General features: G+C 36.0%; 1 protein-coding gene across 8 annotated transcripts in view; it reads left to right on the top strand.

The window, feature by feature from the left end:
* CAB39L (calcium binding protein 39 like) overlaps positions 1 to 17360 on the top strand; it is a 101883-nt gene that overhangs the window by 61500 nt on the left and 23023 nt on the right. For all 8 annotated transcript variants that reach the window (XM_027116321.1, XM_027116318.1, XM_027116324.1 and 5 more), the window contains 2 exons: positions 1369 to 1487; positions 14760 to 14928. In XM_027116321.1, the coding sequence (XP_026972122.1) occupies positions 1369 to 1487; positions 14760 to 14928 (288 nt within the window). The remainder of the gene's footprint in view (positions 1 to 1368; positions 1488 to 14759; positions 14929 to 17360) is intronic.

Genomic DNA, 17360 nt, shown 5'->3' with positions numbered 1-17360 from the left:
GTAGCAGAGACTGACTCAGGAATCTGTGTGGCAAACCCATTTTCTTCTTCAGGAATCAAGAGGAAAGTGGTCCATTGGGGTGAGGAAAGTATTGGAGGATCCTGCTGTTACGTGAATAACGGCTAGTTAGAAGACAGACCTTTGGGTTAAAATTGTTTGAAAGAAAATCTCATTACTTTATAGCCATAAATTTTTGTCTAATCCTTTAAGCCTTAAAATTGCTGACGAAAAAAAATACTTCAGCATATTCTAATGAGGTAAAAAAAAAAGGAGTTATGGCTGAGATTGCAAAGTTTCTGATTTGTGGGCTCAGGATCAAACTCAGAGCTGTGTTTTTTGATGTTTGGGCACTATTCAAGACACAGCTTTAGACTCTTTGATGTTTTTAAACACAATGTGATAAGAGATCAAAGGATGAAAATGTATTGCATGTAAGAGTTGATGCATTCATTTTAAAGGTAGGTGTGCCTTGTGAAAATAGGCTGGATGCAAAGTCAACTGTTCAGTTTGAATTAGAAAACAGCTCAAAGAAGCAGAAAACTTCCTAGGGAGGGTGGTAGGGAGATGCAAGAGGGAGGGGATATGGGGGTATATGTATACGTATAGCTGATTCATCTTGTTATACAGCAGAAACTAACACAACATTGAAAAGCAATTATACTCCAATAAAGATGTTTAAAAAAAAAAAAAAAGGCAGAAAACTTCCTACTGTGATAATTTAATCTCTAGGCTTGGGGATAGCAGACTATCTTTTGTCTCCCCTTCTCTATCTTTCTACTTTACCATCTTGAATCTAGCATGCTCTTCTAGTCCATCTCTAATTTAATCTCTAATGATTATTAGAGATTGCTACGTTTAAAAAAAATAAGCTACGTTTTTTAAAAAATAAGCAAAATAAGCACTCCAGGATCAGCTTCTCAATAAGCCATTTTATGGTCCTAAGTTTTTGAAAATTTCCATTCCCTAAATATCCTTTTCTGTTCCCTGGCCCTCATTAAAAAGTGGTCCTTAACCTTTGGTTTTATTACTATAAAAATGAGAAATCAGAAAGCCTTGAGACACAAGCTTTGACTGTACTTCATGCATTTAACAGTTTGAAATGCTTACTGTATGTGTAGGGCATTGATTTTATTTGATCTTGATTTTTTTGGTTGTTTATATATTTTGTACCTATCATTAGACAAATTAAGTCAAAGAATTCACAATCTCAGGTGGGAAAATACTATGTCATATTAAATGGAATGTGTGTGTGTGTGTGTGTGTGTGTGTGTGTGTGTGTGTGTATAAACAGCTTTTGAAATAATTCACATGCCGTGCAATTCACCCATTTAAAGTATACAACTTAATGGTTGGTTGTTTCTTTAACAGGGAAAAAAAGATGTGACCCAGATATTTAACAACATCCTGAGACGACAGATAGGCACTCGGAGTCCTACTGTGGAGTACATTAGTGCTCATCCTCATATCCTATTTATGCTCCTCAAAGGGTAGGTGCGTGCTTTCCTTTAAAGTAGGTTTGAGTTTAGAAAAGTTGTTAAAAGTAATATATAGCATTAGCCTCATTTGAGAAAACGATCCCTTTTGGATTCATATTTGCCATGCTTGAAGTTAGCCCTCCAAATCTATGTCTCTGGGATTACTCAGGCTGCAGCAAAATCCTTTTTAAATAAATTCCCTTCCACTTACTGCCTCTCTTTCCTCCACTTTCCTGTTATCTCTTCCTATTACATTATTGCTTGTGCTTTCCAATCTGCCCTTTTTCTAGCTGCCCACTTAGCCTCTTTGCATAAGACTGAATCCCCTCATTAGACAAATACACACACACACACACACACACACACACACACACGATATCCTTTCAATGGCTAGCATCTACTATGGTGACATGCTTCACGTGAGGATAGAATAAATATCACTGTATGTATATGGGACCACAGGGCAGCCAAAAAACTAAAGTCGGGTCAGATAATAGAATTCCTGATTATTACTTTTTATGTATACTCATTTACAAATGTTTCTTGGGCATTCTGAGGCTGCTCCAACTCCTAAAACCAGAAATATGGATGTAGAAAGGCTTGGGGATAGCAGACTATCTTTTGTCTCCCCTTCTCTATCTTTCTACTTTACCATCTTGAATCTAGCATGCTCTTCTAGTCCATCTCGTCTGTGTTCAATTCCCAAATCCTTTCTTGTACATTTTAAAACATTTTATTGTATCAAAATAATACATACCACATAGTTTAAAAATCAGAAATATCAACAAACATCAGCTCTTTGACTCTTCCTTCTCTATTCCTCAGTCCCATTGCCCAAAGACAACCACTTTCATCTTTTTTATTTGTTCATCTGGTATTTACCTCTATATTATCAATAATGAGCTTTTACTAACTTCTGATTTACCAATTTTAAAAAATATCTTTTAACTTTCTCATAGACTAGATGACAATTTAGTATTTCCACCACCACTGTTACTCCATTTTCCTTCTCTTAACCCTCCCAATATACTTTATCACAATTTTTAATTTTATTAGTCACATTTATATTATTATAGCTATGTAATTATTATTCATTGTTGAACAAAGTAGTGTACTATAATTACTTTGTTTTTTAGTACAAAATATTGTTTTTACTGGAGAATTAAGTCTTTCAGTTCTGGAAAGGGAAATATACTTGTATCATGTATTAGTTAGGGTAGGCTAAACTTATAACAAACCTTAAGCTTTATAACAAATGGACCCCAAAATAGTGGCCAACTACAAGATAAATTTATTTCTCACATAATAGAGAAGAACAGATGTTCTAGGTCAGCAGGGGTTCCTTCAACATGTGGTTCCTAAGATCACTTTGTTGATTGCCATTTCAGCCCACAAGAAGGCAAAAGTACTTGGGAGAATTCATGAGCCAGGCCTGGAAATGGCTTGCATTACTCGCACTCACATTCCATTTGAGAGCACTTAGTCACTTGACCTCTTAATTCTTAAGGAAACCTGAGAAATGTAGTTAGTGCCCAGGAAGAAGAGGAGAAAGGATTTCTGTGGACAGTTAACATTCTCTGCCACATACTGTTTCTTTGAAAATTTATTCCCTTCTATATTCTCTGTTCTCACTTTCTCGTTCTCCTGTTAGTCAAAGTTAAATCTCTGGGGTTGATTTCATATCTCTTCTATTTTCTGTTTCTTTGTTTTTTTGTTTTACTTGTCAGAAGATGTTCTTTTTTTTTTAACATCTTTATTAGAGTATAATTGCTTTACAATGGTGTGTTAGTTTCTGCTTTATAACAAAGTGAATCAGCTATACATATACATATATCCCCATATCCCTTCCCTCTTGCATCTCCCTCCCTCCCACTCTCCCTATCCCACCCCTCTAGGTGGTCACGAAGCACCGAGCTGATCTCCCTGTACTATGTGGCTGCTTCTCACTAGCTATCTATTTTACATTTGGTAATATATGTAAGTCCATGCCACTCTCTCACTTCGTCCCAGCTTACCCAGGAGATGTTCTTAATTGTATCTTCCATTGAAGATAAACTCTACTGAATTCTCCTTTCAGCGACCCTATTTTTAATTTATAAGAGCTCTTTTTTTGCTCTCTGATTTTTCCTGTTTCTTGTCTCTTCCACTTCTTAGCTCTGCGACTTTGGGCAAGTCACTGCACTTTTCCAAGCCTCAGTTTTCTTATCTATAAAATTTGTAATATTACCTTTGCGCTAAAATAATGTTGCATTATATGCCTTAGACTATGCATTGTCAGACCGACCTGTGTGTTCAGTCAGGGTTCTGCTATTTACTTGCTAAGACCTTGGGTAAGTTACCTAGCTTCCTTAAGTCTTGATTTCCTCATTGTAATATGAAGACAATAATAAAACCTACTTCAGTATGTCATTTTGAGTCTTTACTGAGGTAGTTCTTGCAGAGCATAGCACCAAGCACATGGTACTCAGTACTCAGTAACTACTAGTCTAAAAAATTATTATCCCTATCCCTCTTAAGAGCTGCAGTTCACATTGAGATATATGTACAATTTTAAACAAATACAATTAAGACCATACCCAAGTGTCAGAATAATATTATAAAGGGAAGTGTTTGTTTCTAGCTCAGATAAGATCTACAAAATGTAATGGGTTATGATCTGCCCAGCTGGTCATTGGTGGATAAGGCTGGAATGATCAATTGGTACCCCCTTCTGGAGATTCTAAAATGTTAAGCTAAAGCATTTGACATTATCCTGTAGGAAATGGGGAGTCATTGGAGAGTTTGGGAAGAAGAATATCAGATTTGTGTTTCAGGAAGTGAAGATAAATTAATAATCATTTAAAGTTAGTTTGTAAATAAATGATCCCTTGAGAATGCTAAAATGTGTTGTCCTAAAAATATATTGGAGAGCCTGTCAGCTGATGTGGAAGAGAAGTTGTGTGGATGTTCTAAAACAGTATCTTCCACCATGGGGTCGTTATGTGAAGGATACACGCAACTCCACGGACTTCATTCCTGGAGTGGGAATTATTTGTTTGGAGGATCTCCTTCATGTAGCTGCTGTCACTGAATAGCAGTCAGGGGATGGCAACTGCCTTGTATTTATTTTGTCAAAGAGCTGCACCAGATACAAGTGGCTCTGCTAACGATATGAATTTAGTGTCTTCTTACCAAGGAAATTATAAACACATGAAAATTATTACTGTTAAGCTTTAAGAATTCAGATAAAAGCAATCCAATAAATTATAAAGTATGGTTGTAGGGTAATTTTTTCATTCCTTTTATATATGATAGAATATATATACATTTTAAACATTGACACATTATATATGCTTTGTGGAAGATGTGAAAATTTAGCGTAATGGGATATTTATTTTTTAAATTAAGTTGGTGAAGAATTACAACTTATATTGGAGAATATAACTTTATTTTCCCTTTCTAGAAATAACGAGACAAGGTAAACAACTAATTCTAATTGTTATTCATTAATAATTTATCTGCTGGAACATATTACAGATCTGTAGTGAGCCTTTATTATTTGTGATGTGCACAGGATTCATTAATATGTAATTGTCCCCTATATTTCTCCCACCCCTTCTCCTTTTTCAGTAGAGAGAGTTGAGAAAAAAACCTAGTGATAGGAAGCCAGGCAGGGGAATTAGACTAAGCTAGAAGGTTATGTCCACTGGCACAAACAAGACTTAGAGATGAGGAGGAAGGAATCAGAGGGAGAAAAACCACTAATATCAGGAGAGGGTTTTGGAGGTTTACTAGTGGGAGCTGCAGAGTAAATTAGAGGAGGGAAGGGAGTTTGAGAAGTGGTGCTGTAAGTTATAAATCAATAATTTTGAGAGACAAATGATAAAGGTTGGAATCTCTTTTAATAACTTTTTCCTACTAGATTATATTTGTTTATATGTGATTCTATAAAACATGTGGGGCATTGGCACTTTTGCAATTATGATTACATATCAAATTTACTGAGTATGAATAATCAGTATATCTTTATTTTATCTTTAATTATTTGAAAATGTGTCTCTGTCCTATTTGGTGGTGAACTTTATGATGAATTCAAATGACTACTATTCTTTTACAAATTAGTTGTTGCAAAAGATCACTCAGTTTCTGAACAAACTATTAAATTGATGTAAGTAGAAATTTTCCTTATATTTCAAATATGAACTCTTCTATTCATTAATCACCTGTATTTACCAGGAATCCTATTATAATGGATAATTTAATAATAATTATATGTCATTTTTTCTGTATTTAAGAAAAAACTTAGCTTTCATTTGTTTTCTAATATGTGGAAAAAGTAATTTTGAGTCATTTAATTTAAAAAACACTTTCTCAATATACAGATTTCTAAGACTCCATTTTCATGTAATTATAGCACACAATAGAAAAATAAGAATTGTTTATTTTAAGCATAACTCCCTCAAATCTGATTCATCAGGAAAGTTTTATAAACCGTCTTTCCATATCTTCTGAAAAGTTAATAATTAGATTAGGTTGTCAGGCTAAAACTGCTTATTAGTTCATTTATTAGGGGTCTACAATAATAATAGCACTAATAATAGTAAGTATAGTAATTGTAGTAGTTAACATAGTACTTAGTATATGTCAGGCCCTGCTTTGTATTTATATAATAGTCCTGTGGATAGTTATTGTTGTTTTTGTTGTTGTTATTTTTATTATACCTATTTTATAGAAGAGGATACTGCAGCCCAGAGAGGTTAAGTAACTTGTCCGAAGTCACATAGCCGGTATACTTTAAACTCTAGTAGTCTGACTCCAGAATCTGTGCTCTCAGAACAATATCCAGCTTTCCAGTCTTCAAGCAGTTATAGTCTACAGTGAGCAGAGATAACTCATTACAACTCATTGTTGTTTCTTTACCAGTATATTCTGTGGGTGCACAGATGAAGAAGTCATCACCTCTGCTTGAGATGTCAAAAATGAAGCAGGTCTTAAAGTAGAAAATTTCCAAATAGACACAGAGAGTAGAAGGATTAGGTACCTCCCATGCAAAGCCACAGAGGCATCAAATTGCACAATGTGTTTGGAGGATGACAAGAATTCTGATGCAGCTGGAACCTAGTGTGAATGGAAAGTAGGGATGAGGGTAAAGCTGGAAGGGCTAAGACCAAGTTATGAAGAGTCCTTCATAAGTCCTTCAGTCCTACCAAGGAGTCTAAATGTTATTCTAAAGGCAGCATGGAGCCATCCAGGGACTAGATGTGATGAGTTCTGGTGGCAGTATAGAAAATGGCTTGGAGAATTGGGGGTCTGAGATTCCAGCTTGGAAGAGTCCAAGCAAGGGATAATTGGGCCAGAACTTTAGTGGTGATATTGGGGATGAAGAGGAGTAGATATTTTTATTTATTTATATTTATTTTCTTTTTTATATCTTTATTGGAGTATAATTGCTTTACAATGTTGTGTAAGAGTAGATATTTTTAAAACATTTTATTTTTTCTGATTCAAAGTAATACATGTTTATTATTTAAAAATTCAGATATTTTAACACAATATTGTAATTCAACTATACTTCAATACAAATAAATTTTTAAAATTCAAACATTTTAGAAATCTATAATATAGAAAGGGAGTGCATACCATAATCCTTCCCAAAGAAACCATTATCAACAATTTGGTGATGACTTCTCTGGTTTTTATCCTATATTATAATGATTCTTCTTTTATTTTTTAACCCAAACTTTAAACTCATTGCCTCACATCCTGTTTTATAGATACCATTTATTGAGTGTTTGCTGTGTGCCAGGTATTACATTCAACGTCTTATGTTATTTCATTTAATCCTTCTAACAATACTATGAGGACTAGGTATTATCCTTACCATTTTACAGATGAGGAAATTGAAACTTAGAGTAAGACTATTGCTCAAGGTTATAAATACAGCTAATAAGTAACAGAGCCAATTTTTCAATCCAGATCTGATTCTAAATCCCATCTTCTTAACCATTAATACGTCCTTAATAAGATTTGAAGCCCTTGAGATAAGAAGGGAGAGGTAATTATAGAAGACCCTGAGGACAGAGTAGACAAGAAGCCCTGAATGAACCAGCTTTACCCATTACCATTTTCTAGGTTAGCTTGAAATGCTAGAGGTTTAGCTCTTTGTTAAAAATCAGCATTTTTACTGAATTATCTCTTGTAAAGTTGCTTGAAAACTGGGGACATAATTTGATTGGTGCATTCAGATATCAAACAGTGATGTCATTTAGGTAAACAAATGGGACCTAATTAAACTTAAAAGCTTTTGCACAGCAAAGGAAACCATAAACAAGACAAAAGACAACCTTCAGAATGGGAGAAAATATTTGCAAACAAAGCAACTGGCGAAGGATTAATCTCCAAAATATACAAACAGCTCATGCAGTTCAATACCAAAAAAACAAACAACCCAGTCAAAAAATGGGCAGAAGAGCTAAATAGACATTTCTCCAAAGAAGATATACAGATGGCCAACAAACACATGAAAGAATGCTCAACATCACTAATCATTAGAGAAATGCAAATCAAAACTACAATGAAGTATCACCTCACACCAGTCAGAATGGCATCATCAAAAAATCTACAAACAATAATTGCTGCAGAGGGTGTGGAGAAAAGGGAACCCTCTTGCACTGTTGGTGGGAATGTAAATCGATAACAGCCACTGTGGAGAATAGTACGGAGGTTCCTTAAAAAATTAAAAATAGAACTATCATGTGATGCAGCAATTCTACTACTGGGTATATACCCAGAGAAAACCATAATTCAAAAAGACACATGCACCCCAGTGTTCATTGCAGCACTGTTTACAATAGCCAGGTCATGGAAACAACCTAAATGTCCATCCACAGAGGAATGGATAAAGAAGATGTGGTACATACATACAATGGAATATTACTCAGCCATAAAAAGGAATGAAATTGGGTCATCTGTAGGGATGTGGATGGACCTAGAATCTGTCATACAGAGTGAAGTAAGTCAGAAAGAGGAAAACAAATATTGTATATTAACGCATATATGTAGAATATGAAAAGATTGGTATAGACGATCTTATTTACAAAGCAGAAATAGAGACACAGGCGTAGAGAACAAACATATGGATACCAAGGGGGCAAAGGGGGTGTGGATGAATTGGGAGATTGGGATTGACATATATACACTATTGATACTATGTATAAAATAGATAACTAATGAGAACCTACTGTGTAGCACAGGGAAGTCTACTCAATGCTCTCTGGTGACCTAAATGGGAAGGAAATCCAAAAAAGAGAGGATATATGTATATGTATAGCTGATTCACTTTGCTGTACAGTAGAAAGTAACACAACATTGTAAAGCAACTATACTCCAATAAAAATCTAAAAAATAGGGGCTTACCTGGTGGCGCAGTGGTTGAGAGTCCGCCTGCCAATGCAGGGGACGCAGGTTCGTGCCCTGGTCTGGGAGGATCCCACGTGCCGTGGAGCGGCTGGGCCCGTGAACCAGGGCTGCTGGGCCTGCGCGTCCGGAGCCTGTTGCTCCGCAACGAGAGAGGCCACAGCAGTGAGAGGCCCACGTACCGTTAAAAAAAAAAAAAAAAAAAAAAAAAAAAATCTAAAAAAAAAGAAAAGAAATGCAAAAAAAAAGAAGATTAGACAGTGGAGTCAGATGATGAATATGGCTCAAGATGGAGGTCAGCATTATTCTGTTAGTTGAATTGCTCTTTGAAATTATCTCAATTCTTTAAACATGTTAGTAAGAACATGTCTCAACAGAACTAAGTGCTTTGCCACTACTATATATTAAATGATAACTAAAAAGAAACTCCTGTGCAGCACAGGGAACTTTACTCAATACTCTGTAATGACCTATGTGGGAAGAGAATCTAAAAAGGAGTGGTTATATGTGTATGTATAACTGATTCACTTTGCTGTACCACAGAAACTAACAACACTGTAAATCAACTATACTCCAATAAAAATAATAATAAAAAAGAAAAAGAAAAAAAGACAGAAATCATAAAAAAATAATGTCATTTAGGGATATGATAGTAACATGCTATACTGGACCTAAGTCTAACCATAAAGAATGTAAGACAGAAAGAAATTGATTCTTGTCCATCAAGGAGAATCATTTGGATATGGGATACAAAACACAGTAAAAGGATTTGGAACCCAAATTTTATGAAAAGATCATTAAAAAGGACTTTCTCACTTCAAACGAACTTTTCTCCTGGCCCACGCAAATGACATTTCAGGGTACTGAGAGAACTTGAGAGTGAGGTCACTAAACTGCTCTCAGTGATCCATAAAGAACCATTGCCCGTGGAAGATTTTCCAGAAGTCCAATATTAAAATAATAAATTTCTCCTAATAAACTTATTTGTAAAAATTTTATTGCAAAAATTTTCAACCATATACAAAACAAGACAGTGCAAAGAAATCCCATGTACTCATCTCCTAGCCTTAACAACTGTCAGTGTTTTGCTGTGTTTATTTCATCTGTCTTCCCAACACCTCTTCCCTTGTTTTTTCTTTTTTTTTTTCTTTGACTGGAGTATTTTAAAGCAAATCTCAAATCTCATGTAATATCATCATATCAACCCTAAACGCATCAATACGCATCTCAAAAATAAGATAATTTTTACATAACTACAATGTAATTTTGCACTTAAAAATTAATAATAATTCATTAATAACTAATACCCAGTCCATACTCAAATTTCCTTGATTGCCCCCCCAAATTTTAGTTGGTTTGTTCAAACAAGAATTCTAATAAGGTCCACTTATTGTATTTGCTTATAATGTCACTTAAGTCTTTTTTAAGTCCCTTTTCATTTAAAACAGCACCTTCTCCCATGTTTATGCCATTGACTTGTTGAAAAACTGCATGAGTTATCCTACATAATTTCCTTTGTTCTAGGTTTGTCAGATTGCTTCACTGGAGGTTATATTTAAAGGCTTGATTAGATTCAGATTCAGTTTTATTATGGCAGTCATATTTTGTAAGTGGTGCTGTGTAGTTTGTGTTTCATCACATCAGGAGACATACATTTAGTAATGCTAAGACTGAGCAATGAGTTCAGATGGTGGCAGCCTAATCCATTATAAAGTTCCCCATCAACTACACTTAATTGTTTTATCATCCACTGATGAACATTGCCTGATTCAGTCATTTCCTTAGGGGTTACAAAAAGGTGATTTTCTAACTTTATTATTCCTTATGTATTTATTGACTGGACTAGTTTTATAGAGAATAACTTTCCCTCTTCCACCACAATTTAACTAGTCTGAAGTACAGTCCATACTGGAGAGGAAGAATAAATGCCTAATTCTTTTCCTTCAATTATCAGTTTAGAAAGTAATAAATTGTTAACCTAGGAACTTCCATTGGTGTCCATTTATTTATCTCTCTCTTTCCCCCTGTCTTTCTCCCTCTCCCCCTTGTTCCTCTCTTCTTCTCTCCTCCTCCTCCTCACCCCTGTATCCCTGTAGTATCATTATGAACTAGTGGACTTAGTGTTTTTTCATACATCTTATATAGTCGTACTTAAAAAAATTTTTTTTTTTTGCGGTATGCGGGCCTCTCGCTGTTGTGGCCTCTCCCGTTGCGGAGCACAGGCTCCGGACGCGCAGGCTCAGCGGCCATGGCTCACGGGCCCAGCCGCTCCGCGGCATGTGGAATCTTCCCGGACCAGGGCAAGAACCCGTGTCCCGTGCATCGGCAGGTGGACTCTCAACCACTGCATCACCAGGGAAGCCCCTAAAAACTTCTTTTGATGCTTGATTATCTGTCTGTGGCCTCTTCAAGTTGACCCATGTCCTTTTGATATCACTCCCATTAGTTTGTGAGAGTTTCCTTGCTTTCTGGCCCATCTTGTACATTTTCTAACACAGACCTGGAATTAGCCATCTCTACCAAGGACTCTTTCTCGTTTTAGTTAGAAATGGTTCTTAGGGACTATAATCTGGATGCTAGGGATGCTCATTGACATTGGATTGTTATTGCTTCTAGACCTTTTCAGTGGACAGAGTTAGCTCACTATTTTTAAAGTAAGCAAATGTTTCTAGGTTAGAAGCAAAACTTCTTGATTATATTGAGGAGGCCAAGTGTTTGCTGAATGGCATTTTACAAAACTTTTCCTAGTGCTGGCTGACGTTGTTTCTTCCATCAGTAACAACAAAAGTCATTTTTCTCCTTACATAATATAATCTGTGTTCTTAAATTGAGATATTCTTGCACAAGATCTTTCTTCTAACCATTTTTTGTGTAATGTTTACTGTAGCTCACTGCTAGATGAGATCATTTCTCTTACACTTTGGCTTTTATTAAATTTGAAACAGATCTTACACAGTGTTATTATTTGAATAAGCATGCATAAAAGTAGTGTGCATTCTGCACAATGACACAGTTAATTATATAGTCTGGACTATATGATCCAAACTGCAAATCAGTAGGAAGATATGATTCAATTCTATAAAATAGTGATTCAACATTCATTGGATTAACCTTTATCAGCAACCTGCCATTAAGTTAATTGTTATGGAGAACATAGTGATTTGTCGTGGTCTTTTGTCCTTGAGACACTTATCCACAAGTAGAATAAAATAGATGAGGTAAATATTGATTCTTTTTTTTTTTTTTTTTTTTTTGCGGTACACGGGCCTCTCACTGTTGTGGCCTCTCCCGTTGCGGAGCACAGCCTCCGGACGCGCAGGCTCAGCGGCCATGGCTCTCGGGCCCAGCCGCTCCGCGGCACGTGGGATCTTCCCGGACCAGGGCACGAACCCGTGTCCCCTGCATCGGCAGGCGGACTCTCAACCACTGCGCCACCAGGGAAGCCCAAATATTGATTCTTTACCAAACCTAAGTATATTAATGTTCTTGGGATTTGAAACTTAAGGTAGGCTTAACTTATGGAGCACTTCTTTATATAGTAGGCAATAAACTATCAAAAGTCAATATCCTAGAGGGTAGTCAGGTTGAAATGATGTATGTGAATTATAAATTCCTTAAAGGTACTGAGGAAAATTAGGACTTTCCTTATATATCCCAATATATTCCTAACTTTAAGAAGTTGTCATCTCAGAGAAATGACAGTTCCACTCTTGGGCACAAACTACTAGGATGGGATGACAAGTGTTCTGACCTAGAGTAGCATCTTTTAAAATATTCTCTTGGTCCTCAAGAATAGTCAGTGCATCACAGATGGTTCCAATAAACTTCACCAAATGAAAGAAAAAAGAGAACTAATTATACACAAAAGTTGGAGTAGAAACTTTTTTTATAGATAGTTTCAGTTTGACAATTGAATTAAGAAATGAGAAAACATTGGCTAGAGATCATACAGCTTTTTCTCTAAGCCAAAGTTTGTGTCTCATTAGAGTCCTCTAGTATTAAGAATTTTAATCAGAGTTTGAAGTTTATTAAATTCATTATATGCCTTTGTGAAAAGCATTATCCTAGGCACTCTTCGGAGACTGGGGTAGGGATGGGGGAAGGTAACAGTAAATAAGACATAGGCACCATATGGAGGAGAGGAGAAGGTAACAGGATAAGTAAAACATATCCTTAGCAATTAAGTTGTTTGTAATGAGGTAAAGAAAACAGATTTATAACAATTAATTGCAATGTACTATAGTGTAGAATGAGAAAAGTGCTGAAGTAGAATTACAGACAAGCTGTTGTAGGAGTATGAAGGAAGGGGAGAGTGATTCTGAATGGTAGGTGATTGGAAACACTTCAAGGAGGAGGTGGCATTTGAACTAAGTCTTGAAAGACGAGAGAATCTTAGAGGTGGAAACTTAAGGAGAAGGGCATTCTAGGTTGAGAGAATGGCATACCCCAAGGAATTAAGGAATGTGATGAGAGATGAAATTGAAAAGTTAAGTTTAAAGCAAAATTATGAAAGTCCATAAATATCTTACTAATAAGTCTGGATTTTAATTGTCTGCCCCTTAGGTTCTTTCTCTAGGTCAACAGTCTTCATTTTATATTCTCCTAAGTACTCTACTAATAAATGATAGTGTTTTTCTCCTTCACATTTCAGAAAACGTACCCATCTTTATAACATCTTTAATAAAAACCCACCTTATAACTCTTCCATGCATGCCAATAGGCTGATTTTCAAATTCTTCTGATAAGAGAAATTGCTAACACTATAAATTGGCATTTTTTAATATTCTGCAAAGAATAGTGCCTATCTGAATATATTAACATTTAATGTCAATATGAGTTTTTCAGGGAATATTCAGATGATATTTGTGAATATTATTCCACATAAAAATGGGGAAAAAAATGAATAAATACCACACTGGTTTAATGAATTCTCTCAAATACCTTTCTTTGCTATTTTCCCTACTGTATTTATAAATTTGATGTTACAAAGTAGCCTGTTTCCTAAATTGTGGGAAAGAGATTTTATTCTTGATTCTGAATTTCATGTAAATATTATTTTATTATTCTTGAATCCTCAATTTCCCTCACCCCAAATTTATTCCTCACCCTACCCAAACTACAACATGTACAAGTTTTGTTGACTCTTCCCCTGAATAATATGCATGACCTGCCCACAGTCCTCTATTCTACTACTGCCACCCCAATCCAAGTCCCCATCATCTCTAGCTGGGCTTCTGTTCCTCCTAATAGCTAGTCTCCCTGCTTCCACTCTAGCTCCCCAGCTCATTCTTCCCTGTTTTACAAGATTCTCCACAGGTAGCCAGAGTGATCTTTTTTAAAGCATATGACAGACTGTGTTAATTGCTTTCTTTAAACTATCCAAAGGCTTCCTATCACACTTAAAAATGAAACTCCTTACCTTGGTTTACAAAGCTGCTGGTTCTTTCCTTGGAGCCTTTGCAGTTAGTTCCCTTTGCCTGAATGCTTTGCCTCTTCCCTGACCACTCAGTCTAAAGTAAAGCAAATTAAGTATACTCTATAGTATACCTATTTTATTGTCTTCAGTTTCACAGCACTGAAGTATATGAAATTATCTTTTCATTGTTTATAGTCTGTCTCCTCCCCCACCAGAAACATTTGCACTAAACTGTGAATGCTAGGAAGGCAGTGACCTTGTCTGCTTACTATTCTGTCCCCAACATCTGGAATAGTGCCAGGCACATTGTGGATATTTAGTGGGTATTGAAAGAATGGTGTTTGAATGAACTGTGACAAATGGTATCTATGCTTCCATTAACAGTAGTATTGAAATGGTCCTTTTGATACCATTAATATTATTTTGTTAATAAAACAACATAGTTCTCTGTTTCTCTTTTGTTTATGCTTTAGATATGAAACCCCACAGATCGCCTTACGTTGTGGGATTATGCTGAGAGAATGTATTCGACATGAACCGCTTGCGAAAATCATCCTCTTTTCTAATCAATTCAGAGATTTCTTTAAGTATGTGGAGTTGTCAACATTTGATATTGCTTCAGACGCCTTTGCTACTTTTAAGGTAATTTTTTTCTGAATCAGCTGGGTTATTTAACTTCAGCATTTAGTCATTTGGCCTCTAAGAGGCAGTTTAACTTTTAAAAGCAGAAAGTTCTATTCCTTAGGTCAGAGCATAGCCAACTGTGTATGATGTGGATCATAAGAGGATTCAGTAAGTAGAATGCAATTAGACCCGTCTGTCACACTGTGGAAAAAGCAACTCAAAATGCTTGTCATAAGCTCATAGGGGCTTATGAAGAAGACAAAGACACAGAGTAAGGAAGAAGAAAACCAGTGAGAAGAGCAAAGAGTGAGGGAAGGAAGGAAAAGAGGAGGAAAGGACAGGGGACAGACTCTAAGGAGAGTTGGCGGTGGGTGGAGAGAAGAGGAGCAGCGAGGGCAAGAAACATGGACTTGTGCTCAGGGTGTTGAGAAACCCCAGGAGCCTTCTCTGTTTCATAGGCGACAAGTCTCACCCGGCAAAACAACAGTTGTACAGTGGCTATAGATGAAGCCCCCAAGAGTATATCTAGAACACATGGTAGGAGGGGCCTTGGTGCATCAAATAGGAAGAAGGACATTTAACACAAAGGATGGTTCCATTTCTTTCTAGCAAATATCTGTTCCTAAACAACTGAGGAGATGTTCTCTATTAGTAGCTACTGTAGTGCCATTTTTTTCCTTTTCAAATCTGATGACTCTTTGCTGTCATGGAAGCAAGTTAGTTCCTTTTTTAAAAATCCTTAAATAAGACTTCACAAATAACTGTAAACATAGAACAACTCAATGGAGGGGGAAGATCAAATTCAATTGAGCATTTATTTTTGAAAATTTCCCCAAAGATTTTTCAACATTTAATAGAATAAACTATACTTAATAATAGTGTCTTGCATCATATGTTCAGCTCAGTTTAATTTTCAGCACAATATTGAATCACAAAAATAAACTATGGTGATTTGTACATGAGCATATTTTCCGTTGAACTTAAGTCCTTGAAAATCTAAATAACCTTAAAAACTTTCCTAGTATGCTACTGATATTGAAAATGCCTATTATCTATATTTTACCAAAATGCTGTGGTTAATATAATGTAATGACCATAAGTCACTTTTTTTTAAGTAGCTGGTTTCAAGGGGATTTGTTTACTTGGTTGGCTGGTTGGTTTGGGCTTTTGTTTTTAACTTCTTAGGCTTAACCTTTTTTGTTTTGAACTGCAGGATAACTACTGCCCAGTTAGTCATTGGTGTTTTCACATTGTTGGCTTATGTTTTTGTCATGGTATTGTCTACAAATTGTCCTTTCCCAAAAAAGACTCCTTACAACCACAATCTCTTTCACCTCTCCCTCTAAGAATCAACATGATAAGAAGTGGTATGAATTCCATCTCTCTCTGCACCTGACTTGCTATATGTCCTTCATCTGTGAGATGAGGAAAATAATCTCTGTTTTTGCGGAGTTGTGAAGATTAGAAATAACGTATGTAAGGTGCTCGGCACACTCTCCAGCACGTAGTAAAAACTCAATAAATGCAGCTGCTGCTGGCTGATGTAGTATCGTGTCCCTGCCATTGCATGTCTGCCTCTGTCATTGCACCCTGAGTTCTCCCAAGCTGTGAAGAATTCACTAAAATATCAATATCAACATTTTTTTAGCATTATACTTAGACTATGCAGAACCTAGCCCTGTCAAAACAATTGTTAGGAGGTGGGATGAAAGAGTACACTATTTCAAATACTTTTTTTTAACTTTGAATTCTTTAAAATTTGAACTTTATTTTTCTTGGCAATTTTCTGCTTTTTCATTTTGGGGTAGGATCTTAGCAATTTTTCTCCCACTCAGTTATTTGATCTATAATAATGCAACATCTGTATTTGTCTATGTATTATGCTATATATGTGTGTATATATATATTGTATAATCCCTCCAGTTTTGTGCATACATTTATTATGTATATAAATTGGAGGGTATATCTATGTATATATAATGTATACACACTCAAGTGTAAGAGTGTATGTGCACGAATCACTTATTGGCTGTATCCATCATACATGTGTGCTGGAGGAATTCTACCCTACCATATTATATTTTCTATTACTGGATTTTAAAGTTATTTTTTTCCCTTAGAATTTGAAGGAGCTGCTACTAACAGAACCCCCTCCTTATTCCTCTTTCTTTGGTGTAACACTAATGTATAGTGAATGGAAAACCTTTCCAAGCAGCACTCATCTGCAAAGTACTCTTTCCGTTGCCACCATCAGGGTATGTGCAGGGCCTGAGGCCATGGGAGATCATGGTCCTCATACCTGAGGCTGATGACTGTCATAATAGATGCAGAACCCCATGGGTGCAGCCATCCACAGTGTCTGCTGCAGCCCATGGAGAGAACTTTCTAACCTGGGTCAGCTTAGAAAATCACTGATACTGCTCAGGAGATTGGGGAAGAGAGTATCTGAA

Source organism: Aethalodelphis obliquidens, unplaced genomic scaffold, assembly GCF_003676395.1.
Source record: "Aethalodelphis obliquidens isolate GAN/ISIS:26980383/991018 unplaced genomic scaffold, ASM367639v1 scaffold16, whole genome shotgun sequence".
NCBI classification, from domain to species: Eukaryota; Metazoa; Chordata; class Mammalia; order Artiodactyla; family Delphinidae; genus Aethalodelphis; species Aethalodelphis obliquidens.
This window is presented reverse-complemented; position numbering and strand designations above follow the sequence as displayed.